Source organism: Rhodnius prolixus, unplaced genomic scaffold (assembly GCF_049639745.1).
Source record: "Rhodnius prolixus isolate KJV_2025 unplaced genomic scaffold, Rpr scaffold_4, whole genome shotgun sequence".
Lineage (NCBI taxonomy): Eukaryota > Metazoa > Arthropoda > Insecta > Hemiptera > Reduviidae > Rhodnius > Rhodnius prolixus.
Window position 1 is genome coordinate 43,808,299 of NW_027411614.1, and position 15,662 is coordinate 43,823,960.

At 32.2% G+C, this 15,662-nt stretch overlaps 1 protein-coding gene across 2 annotated transcripts in view; it reads right to left on the reverse strand.

Moving 5' to 3' along the window:
- Window positions 1-15,662, reverse strand: part of Hel25E (ATP-dependent RNA helicase 25E) — a 205,016-nt gene that overhangs the window by 178,898 nt on the left and 10,456 nt on the right. The window contains exons 9-10 of one of the 2 annotated variants that reach the window (XM_074131765.1): window positions 13,855-13,972; window positions 12,309-12,887 (exon numbers count right to left, since the gene is read on the reverse strand). In XM_074131765.1, the coding sequence (XP_073987866.1) occupies window positions 12,874-12,887; window positions 13,855-13,972 (132 nt within the window). In that variant the 3' untranslated portion in view covers window positions 12,309-12,873. Of the gene's footprint in view, window positions 1-12,308; window positions 12,888-13,854; window positions 13,973-15,662 lie in introns of those variants that run through there. The other variant, XM_074131763.1, reaches the window with a different exon arrangement.

The window sequence follows — 15,662 nt, forward strand, 5'->3', positions numbered from 1 at the left end:
CAACCAAATGAAAAAACAGCATCCTACCTATGAAATTAGGAGACAAGTTTTACTTTTTCCAGTAGTTTTTACTTCTGCCAATTCAAAGTAGATCGACCTGTAGTACACATTCTTGTGTCGGCCTTAATATCAACAACCAAATGAAAAAACAGCATCTTACCTATGAAATTAGGAGAAACGCTCCAAATTTTCATGTAGTTTTTATTTCTCACTTTTCAAAATAGATCGACCTATGATGCACAATTCAGTGTTAACCATAATATTAAACTATCAAATGCATAAATAGAAGCCTGCCTTTGAAATTAGAAGAAAAGTTCCACTTTTTCTAGTAGTTTTAACATCTGCCTATTCAAAATAGATCGATCTGTAAACCACAATCTTGTGTATTCCTAAATATTAAACTAACAACTACACACACTGCAGCCTCTCTTTGAAATTAGGGGAAAAGTTCCAGTTTTTCCAGTAGTTTTAACATCTACCTATTCAAAATAGAGCGACCTGTAGTACACAATCTTGGGTCGGCCTTAATATCAACAACCAAATGCAATAACAGCATCCTTCCTATGAAATTAGGAGAAATGTTCCATTTTTTCCAGTAGTTTTTACTTTTTGCTTTTCTAAATGGATCGACCTATGATGTACAAACTATTGTTGACATTAGTATTAAGTATCAAATGCTCAAGTATAAGCCTCCCTTTGAAATAAGGGGAAAAGTTCCACTTTTTCTAGTAGTTTTAACATCTGCCTATTCAAAATAGATCGATCTGTAGACCACAATCATGTGATTGCCAAAATATTAACAACCAAATGCAAAAAACAGCAGCCTTCCTATAAAATTTGTTGAAAAGTTCCAGTTTTTCCAGTAGTTGTGACTTCTGACTTTTCAAAATAGATCGACCCATTATGTACAATCTAGTGATCAGCTCAAACTATCAAAGGCACAAATAGAAGCCTACCTTTGTAATTAGGAGAAAAGTTCCACTTTTTCCAGTAGTTTTAACATCTGCCTATTCAAAATAGATCGACCTGTAGTACACAATCTTGTGTCGGCCTTAACATCAACCACCAAATGCAAAAACAGCATCCTTCTTATAAAATTAAAAGAGAAGTTCAACTTTTTCCAGTAGATTAACTTCTGCCTATTCAAAATGCAACAACCAAAGATGTACAATCGAGTGTTGACTTTAATATTAAACTCTCAAATGCATTTATAGAAGCCTGCCTTTGAAATTATGCCAAAATTTCCACTTTTGCCAGTAGTTTTTACTTCTGCCTATTCAAAATAGATCGACCTATAGTCCAAAATCTTGTGTCTGCCTTAATATCAACAACCTATCAAATTAGGAGAGAAAGTCTACTTTTTCCAGTAGTCTTTACTTCTGATTTTTCAAAATAGAACGACCCCTGATGTACAATTTAGTGTTGACCTTAATATTAAACTATCAAATGCATAAATAGAAGCCTGCCTTTGTAATTAGACTAAAAGTTCCATTTTTTCAGTAGTTTTTACTTCTGACACGCCATAATAGATCGAACTACGATGTACAATCTATTGTTAGCTTTAATATTAAACTTAAAATGCACAAATAGAAGCCCGTCTTTGAAATTAGAATAAAAGATCTACTTTTTCTAGCAGTTTTAACTTCTGCCTATTCAAAATGCATCAACCCAAGATGTACAATCTAGTGTTGACCTTAATATTAAACTATCAAATGCATTTATAGAAGCCTGCCTTTGAAATTAGGCCAAAAGTTCCACTTTTTTCAGTAGTTTTTACTTCTGCCAATTCAATGTAGATCGACCTGTAGTACACATTCTTGTGTCGGCCTTAATATCAACAACCAAATGAAAAAACAGCATCCTACCTATGAAATTAGGAGACAAGTTTTACTTTTTCCAGTAGTTTTTACTTCTGCCAATTCAAAGTAGATCGACCTGTAGTACACATTCTTGTGTCGGCCTTAATATCAACAACCAAATGAAAAAACAGCATCTTACCTATGAAATTAGGAGAAACACTCCAAATTTTCCTGTAGTTTTTATTTCTCACTTTTCAAAATAGATCGACCTATGATGCACAATTCAGTGTTAACCATAATATTAAACTATCAAATGCATAAATAGAAGCCTGCCTTTGAAATTAGAAGAAAAGTTCCACTTTTTCTAGTAGTTTTAACATCTGCCTATTCAAAATAGATCGATCTGTAAACCACAATCTTGTGTATTCCTAAATATTAAACTAACAACTACACACACTGCAGCCTCTCTTTGAAATTAGGGGAAAAGTTCCAGTTTTTCCAGTAGTTTTAACATCTACCTATTCAAAATAGAGCGACCTGTAGTACACAATCTTGTGTCGGCCTTAATATCAACCACCAAATGCAAAAACAGCATCCTACTTATGAAATTAAAAGAGACGTTCTACTTTTTCCAGTAGTTTTAACTTCTGCCTATTCAAAATACATCAACCCAAGATGTACAATGTTGACCTTAATATTAAACTATCAAATGCATTTATAGAAGCCTGCCTTTGAAATTATGCCAAAAGTTCCACTTTTGCCAGTAGTTTTTACTTCTGCCAATTCAAAATAGATCGACCTATAGTCCAAAATCTTGTGTCTGCCTTAATATCAACAACCTATCAAATTAGGAGAGAAAGTCTACTTTTTCCAGTAGTCTTTACTTCTGACTTTTCAAAATAGATCGATCCCTGATGTACAATCTACTGTTGAACTTAATATTAACTATCAAATGCATAATTAGAAGCATGCCTTTGTAATTAGGCCAAAAGTTCCACTTTTTCCAGGAGCTTTTACTTCTGCCTATTCAAAATAGATCGACCTGTAGTACACAATCTTGGGTCGGCCTTAATATCAACAACCAAATGCAATAACAGCATCCTTCCTATGAAATTAGGAGAAATGTTCCATTTTTTTCAGTAGTTTTTACTTTTTGCTTTTCTAAATGGATCGACCTATGATGTACAAACTATTGTTGACATTAGTATTAAGTATCAAATGCTCAAGTATAAGCCTCCCTTTGAAATAAGGGGAAAAGTTCCACTTTTTCTAGTAGTTTTAACATCTGCCTATTCAAAATAGATCGATCTGTAGACCACAATCATGTGATTGCCAAAATATTAACAACCAAATGCAAAAAACAGCAGCCTTCCTATAAAATTTGTTGAAAAGTTCCAGTTTTTCCAGTAGTTGTGACTTCTGACTTTTCAAAATAGATCGACCCATTATGTACAATCTAGTGATCAGCTCAAACTATCAAAGGCACAAATAGAAGCCTACCTTTGTAATTAGGAGAAAAGTTCCACTTTTTCCAGTAGTTTTAACATCTGCCTATTCAAAATAGATCGACCTGTAGTACACAATCTTGTGTCGGCCTTAACATCAACCACCAAATGCAAAAACAGCATCCTTCTTATAAAATTAAAAGAGAAGTTCAACTTTTTCCAGTAGATTAACTTCTGCCTATTCAAAATGCAACAACCAAAGATGTACAATCGAGTGTTGACTTTAATATTAAACTCTCAAATGCATTTATAGAAGCCTGCCTTTGAAATTATGCCAAAATTTCCACTTTTGCCAGTAGTTTTTACTTCTGCCTATTCAAAATAGATCGACCTATAGTCCAAAATCTTGTGTCTGCCTTAATATCAACAACCTATCAAATTAGGAGAGAAAGTCTACTTTTTCCAGTAGTCTTTACTTCTGATTTTTCAAAATAGAACGACCCCTGATGTACAATTTAGTGTTGACCTTAATATTAAACTATCAAATGCATAAATAGAAGCCTGCCTTTGTAATTAGACTAAAAGTTCCATTTTTTCAGTAGTTTTTACTTCTGACACGCCATAATAGATCGAACTACGATGTACAATCTATTGTTAGCTTTAATATTAAACTTAAAATGCACAAATAGAAGCCCGTCTTTGAAATTAGAATAAAAGATCTACTTTTTCTAGCAGTTTTAACTTCTGCCTATTCAAAATGCATCAACCCAAGATGTACAATCTAGTGTTGACCTTAATATTAAACTATCAAATGCATTTATAGAAGCCTGCCTTTGAAATTAGGCCAAAAGTTCCACTTTTTTCAGTAGTTTTTACTTCTGCCAATTCAATGTAGATCGACCTGTAGTACACATTCTTGTGTCGGCCTTAATATCAACAACCAAATGAAAAAACAGCATCCTACCTATGAAATTAGGAGACAAGTTTTACTTTTTCCAGTAGTTTTTACTTCTGCCAATTCAAAGTAGATCGACCTGTAGTACACATTCTTGTGTCGGCCTTAATATCAACAACCAAATGAAAAAACAGCATCTTACCTATGAAATTAGGAGAAACACTCCAAATTTTCCTGTAGTTTTTATTTCTCACTTTTCAAAATAGATCGACCTATGATGCACAATTCAGTGTTAACCATAATATTAAACTATCAAATGCATAAATAGAAGCCTGCCTTTGAAATTAGAAGAAAAGTTCCACTTTTTCTAGTAGTTTTAACATCTGCCTATTCAAAATAGATCGATCTGTAAACCACAATCTTGTGTATTCCTAAATATTAAACTAACAACTACACACACTGCAGCCTCTCTTTGAAATTAGGGGAAAAGTTCCAGTTTTTCCAGTAGTTTTAACATCTACCTATTCAAAATAGAGCGACCTGTAGTACACAATCTTGTGTCGGCCTTAATATCAACCACCAAATGCAAAAACAGCATCCTACTTATGAAATTAAAAGAGACGTTCTACTTTTTCCAGTAGTTTTAACTTCTGCCTATTCAAAATACATCAACCCAAGATGTACAATGTTGACCTTAATATTAAACTATCAAATGCATTTATAGAAGCCTGCCTTTGAAATTATGCCAAAAGTTCCACTTTTGCCAGTAGTTTTTACTTCTGCCAATTCAAAATAGATCGACCTATAGTCCAAAATCTTGTGTCTGCCTTAATATCAACAACCTATCAAATTAGGAGAGAAAGTCTACTTTTTCCAGTAGTCTTTACTTCTGACTTTTCAAAATAGATCGATCCCTGATGTACAATCTACTGTTGAACTTAATATTAACTATCAAATGCATAATTAGAAGCATGCCTTTGTAATTAGGCCAAAAGTTCCACTTTTTCCAGGAGCTTTTACTTCTGCCTATTCAAAATAGATCGACCTGTAGTACACAATCTTGGGTCGGCCTTAATATCAACAACCAAATGCAATAACAGCATCCTTCCTATGAAATTAGGAGAAATGTTCCATTTTTTTCAGTAGTTTTTACTTTTTGCTTTTCTAAATGGATCGACCTATGATGTACAAACTATTGTTGACATTAGTATTAAGTATCAAATGCTCAAGTATAAGCCTCCCTTTGAAATAAGGGGAAAAGTTCCACTTTTTCTAGTAGTTTTAACATCTGCCTATTCAAAATAGATCGATCTGTAGACCACAATCATGTGATTGCCAAAATATTAACAACCAAATGCAAAAAACAGCAGCCTTCCTATAAAATTTGTTGAAAAGTTCTAGTTTTTCCAGTAGTTGTGACTTCTGACTTTTCAAAATAGATCGACCCATTATGTACAATCTAGTGATCAGCTCAAACTATCAAAGGCACAAATAGAAGCCTACCTTTGTAGTTAGGAGAAAAGTTCCACTCTTTCCAGTAGTTTTTACTTCTGCCAATTCAAAGTAGATCGACCTGTAGTACACATTCTTGTGTCGGCCTTAATATCAACAACCAAATGAAAAAACAGCATCCTACCTATGAAATTAGGAGAAAAGCTCCAACTTTTCCAGTAGTTTTTACTTCTGCCAATTCAAAGTAGATCGACCTGTAGTACACATTCTTGTGTCGGCCTTAATATCAACAACCAAATGAAAAAACAGCATCCTACCTATGAAATTAGGAGAAAAGCTCCAACTTTTCCAGTAGTTTTTAATTCTCACTTTTCAAAATAGATGGACCTATGATGCACAATTCAGTGTTAACCTTAATATTAACTAACAAATGCACAAACTAGCCCATTTTTGAAATTAGGGGAAAAGTTGCACTTTTTCCATTAGTTTTTACTTCTGACATTCCCAAATAGATCGTCCCATGATGTACAATCTAGTGTTGACCTTAATATTAAACATCTAATGCATAAATAGAAGCCTGCCTTTGAAACTAGAAGAAAAGTTCCACTTTTTCCAGTAGTTTTTACTTCTGACTTTTCAAAATAGATCGACCCATTAAGTACAATGTAGTGTTGACTTCAATATTAACTATTAAATGCACAAACTGCGGCCTTTCTTTGAAAGTAGAAGAAAAGTTCCACTTATTCCAGTAATTTTAACATCTGCCTATTCAAAATTGATCGACCTGTAGTACACAATCTTGTGTCGGCGTTAACATCAGCCAAATGCAAAAACAGCATCCTTCTTATGAAATTAAAAGAGAAGTTCAACTTTTTCCAGTACTTTTAACTTCTGCCTATTCAAAATGCATCAACCCAAGATGTACAATCTAGTGTTGACCTTAATATTAAACTATCAAATGCATAATTAGAAGCCTGCCTTTGAAATTAGGCCAAAAGTTCCACTTTTGCCAGTAGTTTTTACTTCTGCCTATTCAAAATAGATCGACCTATAGTCCAAAATCTTGTGTCTGCCTTATTATCAACAACCTATCAAATTAGGAGGGAAAGTCTACTTTTTCCAGTAGTCTTTACTTCTGATTTTTCAAAATAGAACGACCCCTGATGTACAATTTAGTGTTGACCTTAATATTAAACTATCAAATGCATAATTAGAAGCCTGCCTTTGAAATTAAACTAAAAGTTCCATTTTTTCAGTAGTTTTTACTTCTGACAGGCCATAACAGATCGAACTACGATGTACCTAAATAGATCGACCTATAGTCCAAAATCTTGTGTCTGCCTTAATATCAACAACCTATCAAATTAGGAGAGAAAGTCTACTTTTTCCAGTAGTCTTTACTTCTGATTTTTCAAAATAGAACGACCCCTGATGTACAATTTAGTGTTGACCTTAATATTAAACTATCAAATCCATAAATAGAAGCCTGCCTTTGAAATTAGACTAAAAGTTCCATTTTTTCAGTAGTTTTTACTTCTGACAGGCCATAATAGATCGAACTACGATGTACAATCTATTGTTAGTTTTAATATTAACCATAAAATGCACAAATAGAAGCCCGTCTTTGAAATTAGAATAAAAGATCTACTTTTTCTAGCAGTTTTAACTTCTGCCTATTCAAAATGCATCAACCCAATATGTACAATTTAGTGTTGAACTTAATATAAAGTATCAAATGCGTAATTAGAAGCCTGCCTTTGAAATTAGGCCAAAAGTTCCACTTTTTCCAGTAGTTTTTACTTCTGCCAATTCAAAGTAGATCGACCTGTAGTACACATTCTTTTGTCGGCCTTAATATCAACAACCAAATGAAAAAACAGCATCCTACCTATGAAATTAGGAGACAAGTTTTACTTTTTCCAGTAGTTTTTACTTCTGCCAATTCAAAGTAGATCGACCTGTAGTACACATTCTTGTGTCGGCCTTAATATCAACAACCAAATGAAAAAACAGCATCTTACCTATGAAATTAGGAGAAACGCTCCAAATTTTCATGTAGTTTTTATTTCTCACTTTTCAAAATAGATCGACCTATGATGCACAATTCAGTGTTAACCATAATATTAAACTATCAAATGCATAAATAGAAGCCTGCCTTTGAAATTAGAAGAAAAGTTCCACTTTTTCTAGTAGTTTTAACATCTGCCTATTCAAAATAGATCGATCTGTAAACCACAATCTTGTGTATTCCTAAATATTAAACTAACAACTACACACACTGCAGCCTCTCTTTGAAATTAGGGGAAAAGTTCCAGTTTTTCCAGTAGTTTTAACATCTACCTATTCAAAATAGAGCGACCTGTAGTACACAATCTTGGGTCGGCCTTAATATCAACAACCAAATGCAATAACAGCATCCTTCCTATGAAATTAGGAGAAATGTTCCATTTTTTCCAGTAGTTTTTACTTTTTGCTTTTCTAAATGGATCGACCTATGATGTACAAACTATTGTTGACATTAGTATTAAGTATCAAATGCTCAAGTATAAGCCTCCCTTTGAAATAAGGGGAAAAGTTCCACTTTTTCTAGTAGTTTTAACATCTGCCTATTCAAAATAGATCGATCTGTAGACCACAATCATGTGATTGCCAAAATATTAACAACCAAATGCAAAAAACAGCAGCCTTCCTATAAAATTTGTTGAAAAGTTCCAGTTTTTCCAGTAGTTGTGACTTCTGACTTTTCAAAATAGATCGACCCATTATGTACAATCTAGTGATCAGCTCAAACTATCAAAGGCACAAATAGAAGCCTACCTTTGTAATTAGGAGAAAAGTTCCACTTTTTCCAGTAGTTTTAACATCTGCCTATTCAAAATAGATCGACCTGTAGTACACAATCTTGTGTCGGCCTTAACATCAACCACCAAATGCAAAAACAGCATCCTTCTTATAAAATTAAAAGAGAAGTTCAACTTTTTCCAGTAGATTAACTTCTGCCTATTCAAAATGCAACAACCAAAGATGTACAATCGAGTGTTGACTTTAATATTAAACTCTCAAATGCATTTATAGAAGCCTGCCTTTGAAATTATGCCAAAATTTCCACTTTTGCCAGTAGTTTTTACTTCTGCCTATTCAAAATAGATCGACCTATAGTCCAAAATCTTGTGTCTGCCTTAATATCAACAACCTATCAAATTAGGAGAGAAAGTCTACTTTTTCCAGTAGTCTTTACTTCTAATTTTTCAAAATAGAACGACCCCTGATGTACAATTTAGTGTTGACCTTAATATTAAACTATCAAATGCATAAATAGAAGCCTGCCTTTGTAATTAGACTAAAAGTTCCATTTTTTCAGTAGTTTTTACTTCTGACACGCCATAATAGATCGAACTACGATGTACAATCTATTGTTAGCTTTAATATTAAACTTAAAATGCACAAATAGAAGCCCGTCTTTGAAATTAGAATAAAAGATCTACTTTTTCTAGCAGTTTTAACTTCTGCCTATTCAAAATGCATCAACCCAAGATGTACAATCTAGTGTTGACCTTAATATTAAACTATCAAATGCATTTATAGAAGCCTGCCTTTGAAATTAGGCCAAAAGTTCCACTTTTTTCAGTAGTTTTTACTTCTGCCAATTCAATGTAGATCGACCTGTAGTACACATTCTTGTGTCGGCCTTAATATCAACAACCAAATGAAAAAACAGCATCCTACCTATGAAATTAGGAGACAAGTTTTACTTTTTCCAGTAGTTTTTACTTCTGCCAATTCAAAGTAGATCGACCTGTAGTACACATTCTTGTGTCGGCCTTAATATCAACAACCAAATGAAAAAACAGCATCTTACCTATGAAATTAGGAGAAACACTCCAAATTTTCCTGTAGTTTTTATTTCTCACTTTTCAAAATAGATCGACCTATGATGCACAATTCAGTGTTAACCATAATATTAAACTATCAAATGCATAAATAGAAGCCTGCCTTTGAAATTAGAAGAAAAGTTCCACTTTTTCTAGTAGTTTTAACATCTGCCTATTCAAAATAGATCGATCTGTAAACCACAATCTTGTGTATTCCTAAATATTAAACTAACAACTACACACACTGCAGCCTCTCTTTGAAATTAGGGGAAAAGTTCCAGTTTTTCCAGTAGTTTTAACATCTACCTATTCAAAATAGAGCGACCTGTAGTACACAATCTTGTGTCGGCCTTAATATCAACCACCAAATGCAAAAACAGCATCCTACTTATGAAATTAAAAGAGACGTTCTACTTTTTCCAGTAGTTTTAACTTCTGCCTATTCAAAATACATCAACCCAAGATGTACAATGTTGACCTTAATATTAAACTATCAAATGCATTTATAGAAGCCTGCCTTTGAAATTATGCCAAAAGTTCCACTTTTGCCAGTAGTTTTTACTTCTGCCAATTCAAAATAGATCGACCTATAGTCCAAAATCTTGTGTCTGCCTTAATATCAACAACCTATCAAATTAGGAGAGAAAGTCTACTTTTTCCAGTAGTCTTTACTTCTGACTTTTCAAAATAGATCGATCCCTGATGTACAATCTACTGTTGAACTTAATATTAACTATCAAATGCATAATTAGAAGCATGCCTTTGTAATTAGGCCAAAAGTTCCACTTTTTCCAGGAGCTTTTACTTCTGCCTATTCAAAATAGATCGACCTGTAGTACACAATCTTGGGTCGGCCTTAATATCAACAACCAAATGCAATAACAGCATCCTTCCTATGAAATTAGGAGAAATGTTCCATTTTTTCCAGTAGTTTTTACTTTTTGCTTTTCTAAATGGATCGACCTATGATGTACAAACTATTGTTGACATTAGTATTAAGTATCAAATGCTCAAGTATAAGCCTCCCTTTGAAATAAGGGGAAAAGTTCCACTTTTTCTAGTAGTTTTAACATCTGCCTATTCAAAATAGATCGATCTGTAGACCACAATCATGTGATTGCCAAAATATTAACAACCAAATGCAAAAAACAGCAGCCTTCCTATAAAATTTGTTGAAAAGTTCTAGTTTTTCCAGTAGTTGTGACTTCTGACTTTTCAAAATAGATCGACCCATTATGTACAATCTAGTGATCAGCTCAAACTATCAAAGGCACAAATAGAAGCCTACCTTTGTAGTTAGGAGAAAAGTTCCACTCTTTCCAGTAGTTTTTACTTCTGCTTATTCAAAATAGATCGACCTGGAGTCCACAATCTTGTGTCGGCCTTAATATCGGCAACCAAATGCAAAAACAGCATCCTTCCTATGAAATTTGGTGAAAAGTTCCAAATTTTCCAGTAGTTTTTACTTTTTGCTTTTCTAAATGTATCGACCAATGAAGTACAATCTAGTGTTGAACTTAATATTAACTATCAAATGCACAAACTGCAGCCTTTCTTTGAAATTAGGGGAAAAGTTCCACTTTTTCCAGTAGTTTTTACTTCTGACATTCCCAAATAGATCGTCCCATGATGTACAATCTAGTGTTGACCTTAATATTATATATCAAATGCAAAAACAGCATCCTTCCCATAAAATTAGTCCAAAAGTTCCACTTTTTCCAGTAGTTTTTACTTCTGCCTATTCAAAATAGATCGACCTGTAGTACACAATGTTGTGTCGGCCTTAATATCAACAACCAACTGCAAAAACAGTATCCTACCTATGAAATTAGGAGAAAAGTTCCAATTTTTCCAGAAGTTTAACTTCTGCCTATTCAAAATAGATCGACCTGTAGTACCCAATCCTTTGTCGGCCTTAATATCAGCAACCAAATGCAAAACAGCATCCTTCTTACGAAATTAGGCCAAAAGTTCCAATTTTTCCAGTAGTTTTTACTTCTGACATTTCAAAATGCATCAACCCAAGATGTACAATCTAGTGTTGAAGTTAATATTAACTATCAAATGCACAAATAGAAGCCTACCTTTGAAATTAGGAGACAAGTTCTACTTTTTCCAGTAGTTTTTACTTTTTCTATTCGAAATAGATCGACCCATGATGTACAATCTTTTGTCGGCCTTAATATTAACTATCTAATACCCAAACAGCAATATCATTCCTGTCACCTTTTTAGTGCACTAGTATTAAACCTGAGACTGTCCAGGATGATGGTACTTCTTATTTAAAATTTACTACATTCCTAATATCTATATCACTATTTCTGCCACTTCCTTGCTTTTCGAAATGATGTAGAAGAAAACGCAATTTTTTATTTTCTAACATTCACTACTTTTGTATTTCTTAATGAACGATATGAAAAAATTTCTACCCCATTTGCAACATTTTCTACAAGACTTGTATATAGCCATATATTTATGGGAAACTCTATTTTTCTCGCTAATCTATCTTTTAGTAACTAGCATTTTTCGCTATGAAAGAGAACAAATTGTCTGGCTAGTTTCTAACACTTACTATTGTCCTATGTAACCATGTACATATCGTAAGACACTCTTTTTCTTTATAAGGTAGAACGCAGTTCCTTACTTTTCTTCGGTTTTTCTCCTCAATGAGAGAGAAGAAAAAGATCTACCCACATTTCTAAAGCTTTCAACTTTGCAATTTGTCCGAGTGCGTCTTGGAGTACACCCTTTTGTTTAGATTTTTATTCAGCTACCTGAATTTTTATTCAACCTGTTCTATTTAAACTTTGAAATGATTAAAAGAAATAAATGAAATATCATAGAATAAAATAAATCGTTTTTTATATTTATATATATATTTATAAAAAAAAAGAGACATTGTTCATGGAACAAAATTTTGTAGTAATGTTTTTCCATTCTCTCTATAATGTACCCTCTTGTTATAAAATTAAAATTGCATCGCACGCTACAATTCTATTCAAATTAAAAGAAAACAATTTGGAACTTATAAAAAATAATAATTAATCCAAATTTGAAACTGTACAAAAAATATTGCTTTTTCTTCTTATTAGCAGTGTAGTCATAGCTTTTTCTTCAAATGTTTGTTATGATGGACATATTTCATAAAAGAGGGCATGCGTTTAAAATCTCAAGAGAACAAAATAATAATTTTTACTAAAATCCACTAATACAAGTAGCAGTAGTTATAATTAATGTTACATTTTTCCAGACTTTATAAAAAGGAACCTTTGATTGTTAAGTATTCTGTTATAAGAAGTAAAACAAAAGAAAAAAAAACAGAAAGAAGAAATGAAATTAAAGTTCCTTTGTAAAAGTACACGAGTACATTATTTTACACACACAAAAAAATATTGGTGAACTCTTCCATCTTATCTTGCATCAACTGTAAAAAAAAAAAAAAGTAAAATTGATTAAAATATTATTATTTATCTATATTACTTATGCTAGGAGCTAAACAAGGAGATCCCATCATAAAAGCCAAAAATCTTTTTTTTTTAAACTGGTATAGCTCACTTTCTGCTTCGAAGAAGTAGCTAAAAGAAAGAATTTGTTATTAGGGTGAGAACCATCAGTACTTTGAGGATCAAATTATTCGATATATTCCCACATTCCATTTATCAATTGTAGAGGATCTAATATTTCATCCCAGTAAGTAGTTACAACTAAATTATTTGTCTAAATTTCATTTTAAACTAGCAAATCGGTCCTAAATTTTACCAATATTAGCACTACGCAAAATTACTTGTTGTATTACCGTAATTTTAAAAACAATTCTTTAAAAGAATTGTTTATAATACGATGTATGTAATCCATAAATTTATTTCCAGTATAGAACTAAAGGAAGATTTGTGCATCAGATCTGATAACTCATCATAACAAAATGATCAGTTGTCCCTATCAGATGTCATCATACGCAATATTCAAGACTAAAAAAAAAATTAAACTAAAACTTTGCTTTTATCATGTTGTATCAGCTTCACTTGTTGCAGAATTATACTGCAGTTGTGGAAATAAATAAATAAAAAAACTTTGCTTTACTCTTATAACAAAAATTCTTAAAATTCCCTTCAAATATCAAAGTTTACTTAATAAACTGCTAGCTTATTGAGATCGAGTTTTTAATGTGAATAAATGTTTTGAATCACTAATACTGATATTTTTAGTCGAAGCCTCCAAAACAAGGGAAAATCAATTTTAAGAAAGCATTATAAAATTATTGACTATTTTTATTTTATAGAAAGAGGAGGTAATTAACCTTGTGAAAGTATGGTCGATTTGCCCAATGCCAACGAATACTCTCGAACTTAAACCTTCCAATGTTTTTATAATAAAAATATTTAATAACTTACTATATGATGAAAGATCAATTTCATCAGGTAATTCAGTGATGTTCACATCAAAACGATCTTGAACATTGTTCAACACCTTAGCATCTGCTTCGTCACTAGCGAAAGTTATTGCTAAGCCCTGAAAAACACAACAGAAGAGATTTTATACATATATTATTGAAGTGAGATGCTTCTTTAAAAAAGGATTACAAAATATAAATATATAAACGTTGAAATACATGTTATTTTACTAGACGTAGAAAGCATGCTCAACTCAAATATCAATAGAATATATAACAGGCGGGCGAAAACTTGTGAGTGATGAAGTCAGATTTGTACCCCAAGATCAGCATAGTACAGCAATGGTTATATACTGGTTACCCACTAACAATGTACATTAGTACTTTGAAATCAATAAAATAATAGCACATTTCTTTTAATACCATATTTACTTTTTACGGACCAAGATCGAGATACGTTTGTCTATAAATGTTCCGCCAATGGGAAAAATTAATCATTTTTTCATAACTTGTAGATTAAAAGAAAACAGACGACGTCAAATTAGCCACATTGCTGCGGTATGTACACAGAACTCTTACACTTTTACTTTCTCTGCAAAACTAGCTTTGATGTGTGCATCAGATCTGATGATAATTCGTCATAGCAAACTAATCAGTTGTCCCTATCATAATGTCATCATGCGCACAACTACTTCACAGCAGAATAATAATGGTTAGGTTTACTAAAAGTTAATAAATAAAGGCAATTTAAATTGTGAAGTCATAAAAATTTTACGCGTGTTATATTAAGTAAATGAAAATCAAAATTAAATGATACCGAAATAAGTAAATTAAAAATATTAACGCAATTCATTGCAAACAAAATAAAGCAGAACACAATAAATTTCTAAATTGTCAAAAATCTTTCAGAATACTCAGAGAGAGAGTTCAATGTTTTATCATCAATTAAATGCAGAACACTAATTCATCATCGTACTCTAAATTCAAACTGCAAAATCGAGTTAATTAGGGCAATCTTTATTAAATTGAATGCACCACTAAATACGGTATGTTCATGTCGCGTTATGACAAAAATTACACAACAAAGTCCTAATTAGTTGGAATGAAGATGAAATTTGAGAAAAAAAAGGTCAAAATCCCCCCAAAAATAACTATCAATGGCAGCTCCATAGGTAAAAATGAGATTGGAAGGTGACTTGACCCTATCTAGATCAACACTGGACCAAGTTTAATTACAGTGGATTTTTTTAAAAGTGGATTACGACTTGTAAGGCTGGAATGGTAGTTAGAGGAATAGTTGATGTAAAGAAGTTAAATAGAGTTTTTATCTAAAAATAAACAGATATTTAAAAAAAAAAAGGGTATTTATTTTTGTAGGCTGTACTTTTTTGTTCAGTATTTGTCAATAAGTCTACTACAAGGATATGATTGATTTCTATCTCTTTGACAAAATAAAATAAATAAATAAATCATTTATTATTTTCGAAATAAAGAGAAATGCATTTTATTCTAATTGAGTCAAAAGACCTTTAGAATACTCAGAGAGAGAGTTCAATGTTTATCATCAATTAAATGCAGAACACTAGAATCATCATTGTATTCTAAATTCAAACTACAAAATAGAGTTAATTTGGACAATTGTTGCTAAATTGAATACACCGTTGAGCAAGATATATTAATGAATTCGTTCAATGACAAAACTTGCGTGATAAAACTGTTAACTGTACCAAGAAGTTGGTGCGATAAAGATACAAGTTGCAGAATATAGAAATCAGCATGGTATCCTAAATTTTAACTTTGTAATAGGAT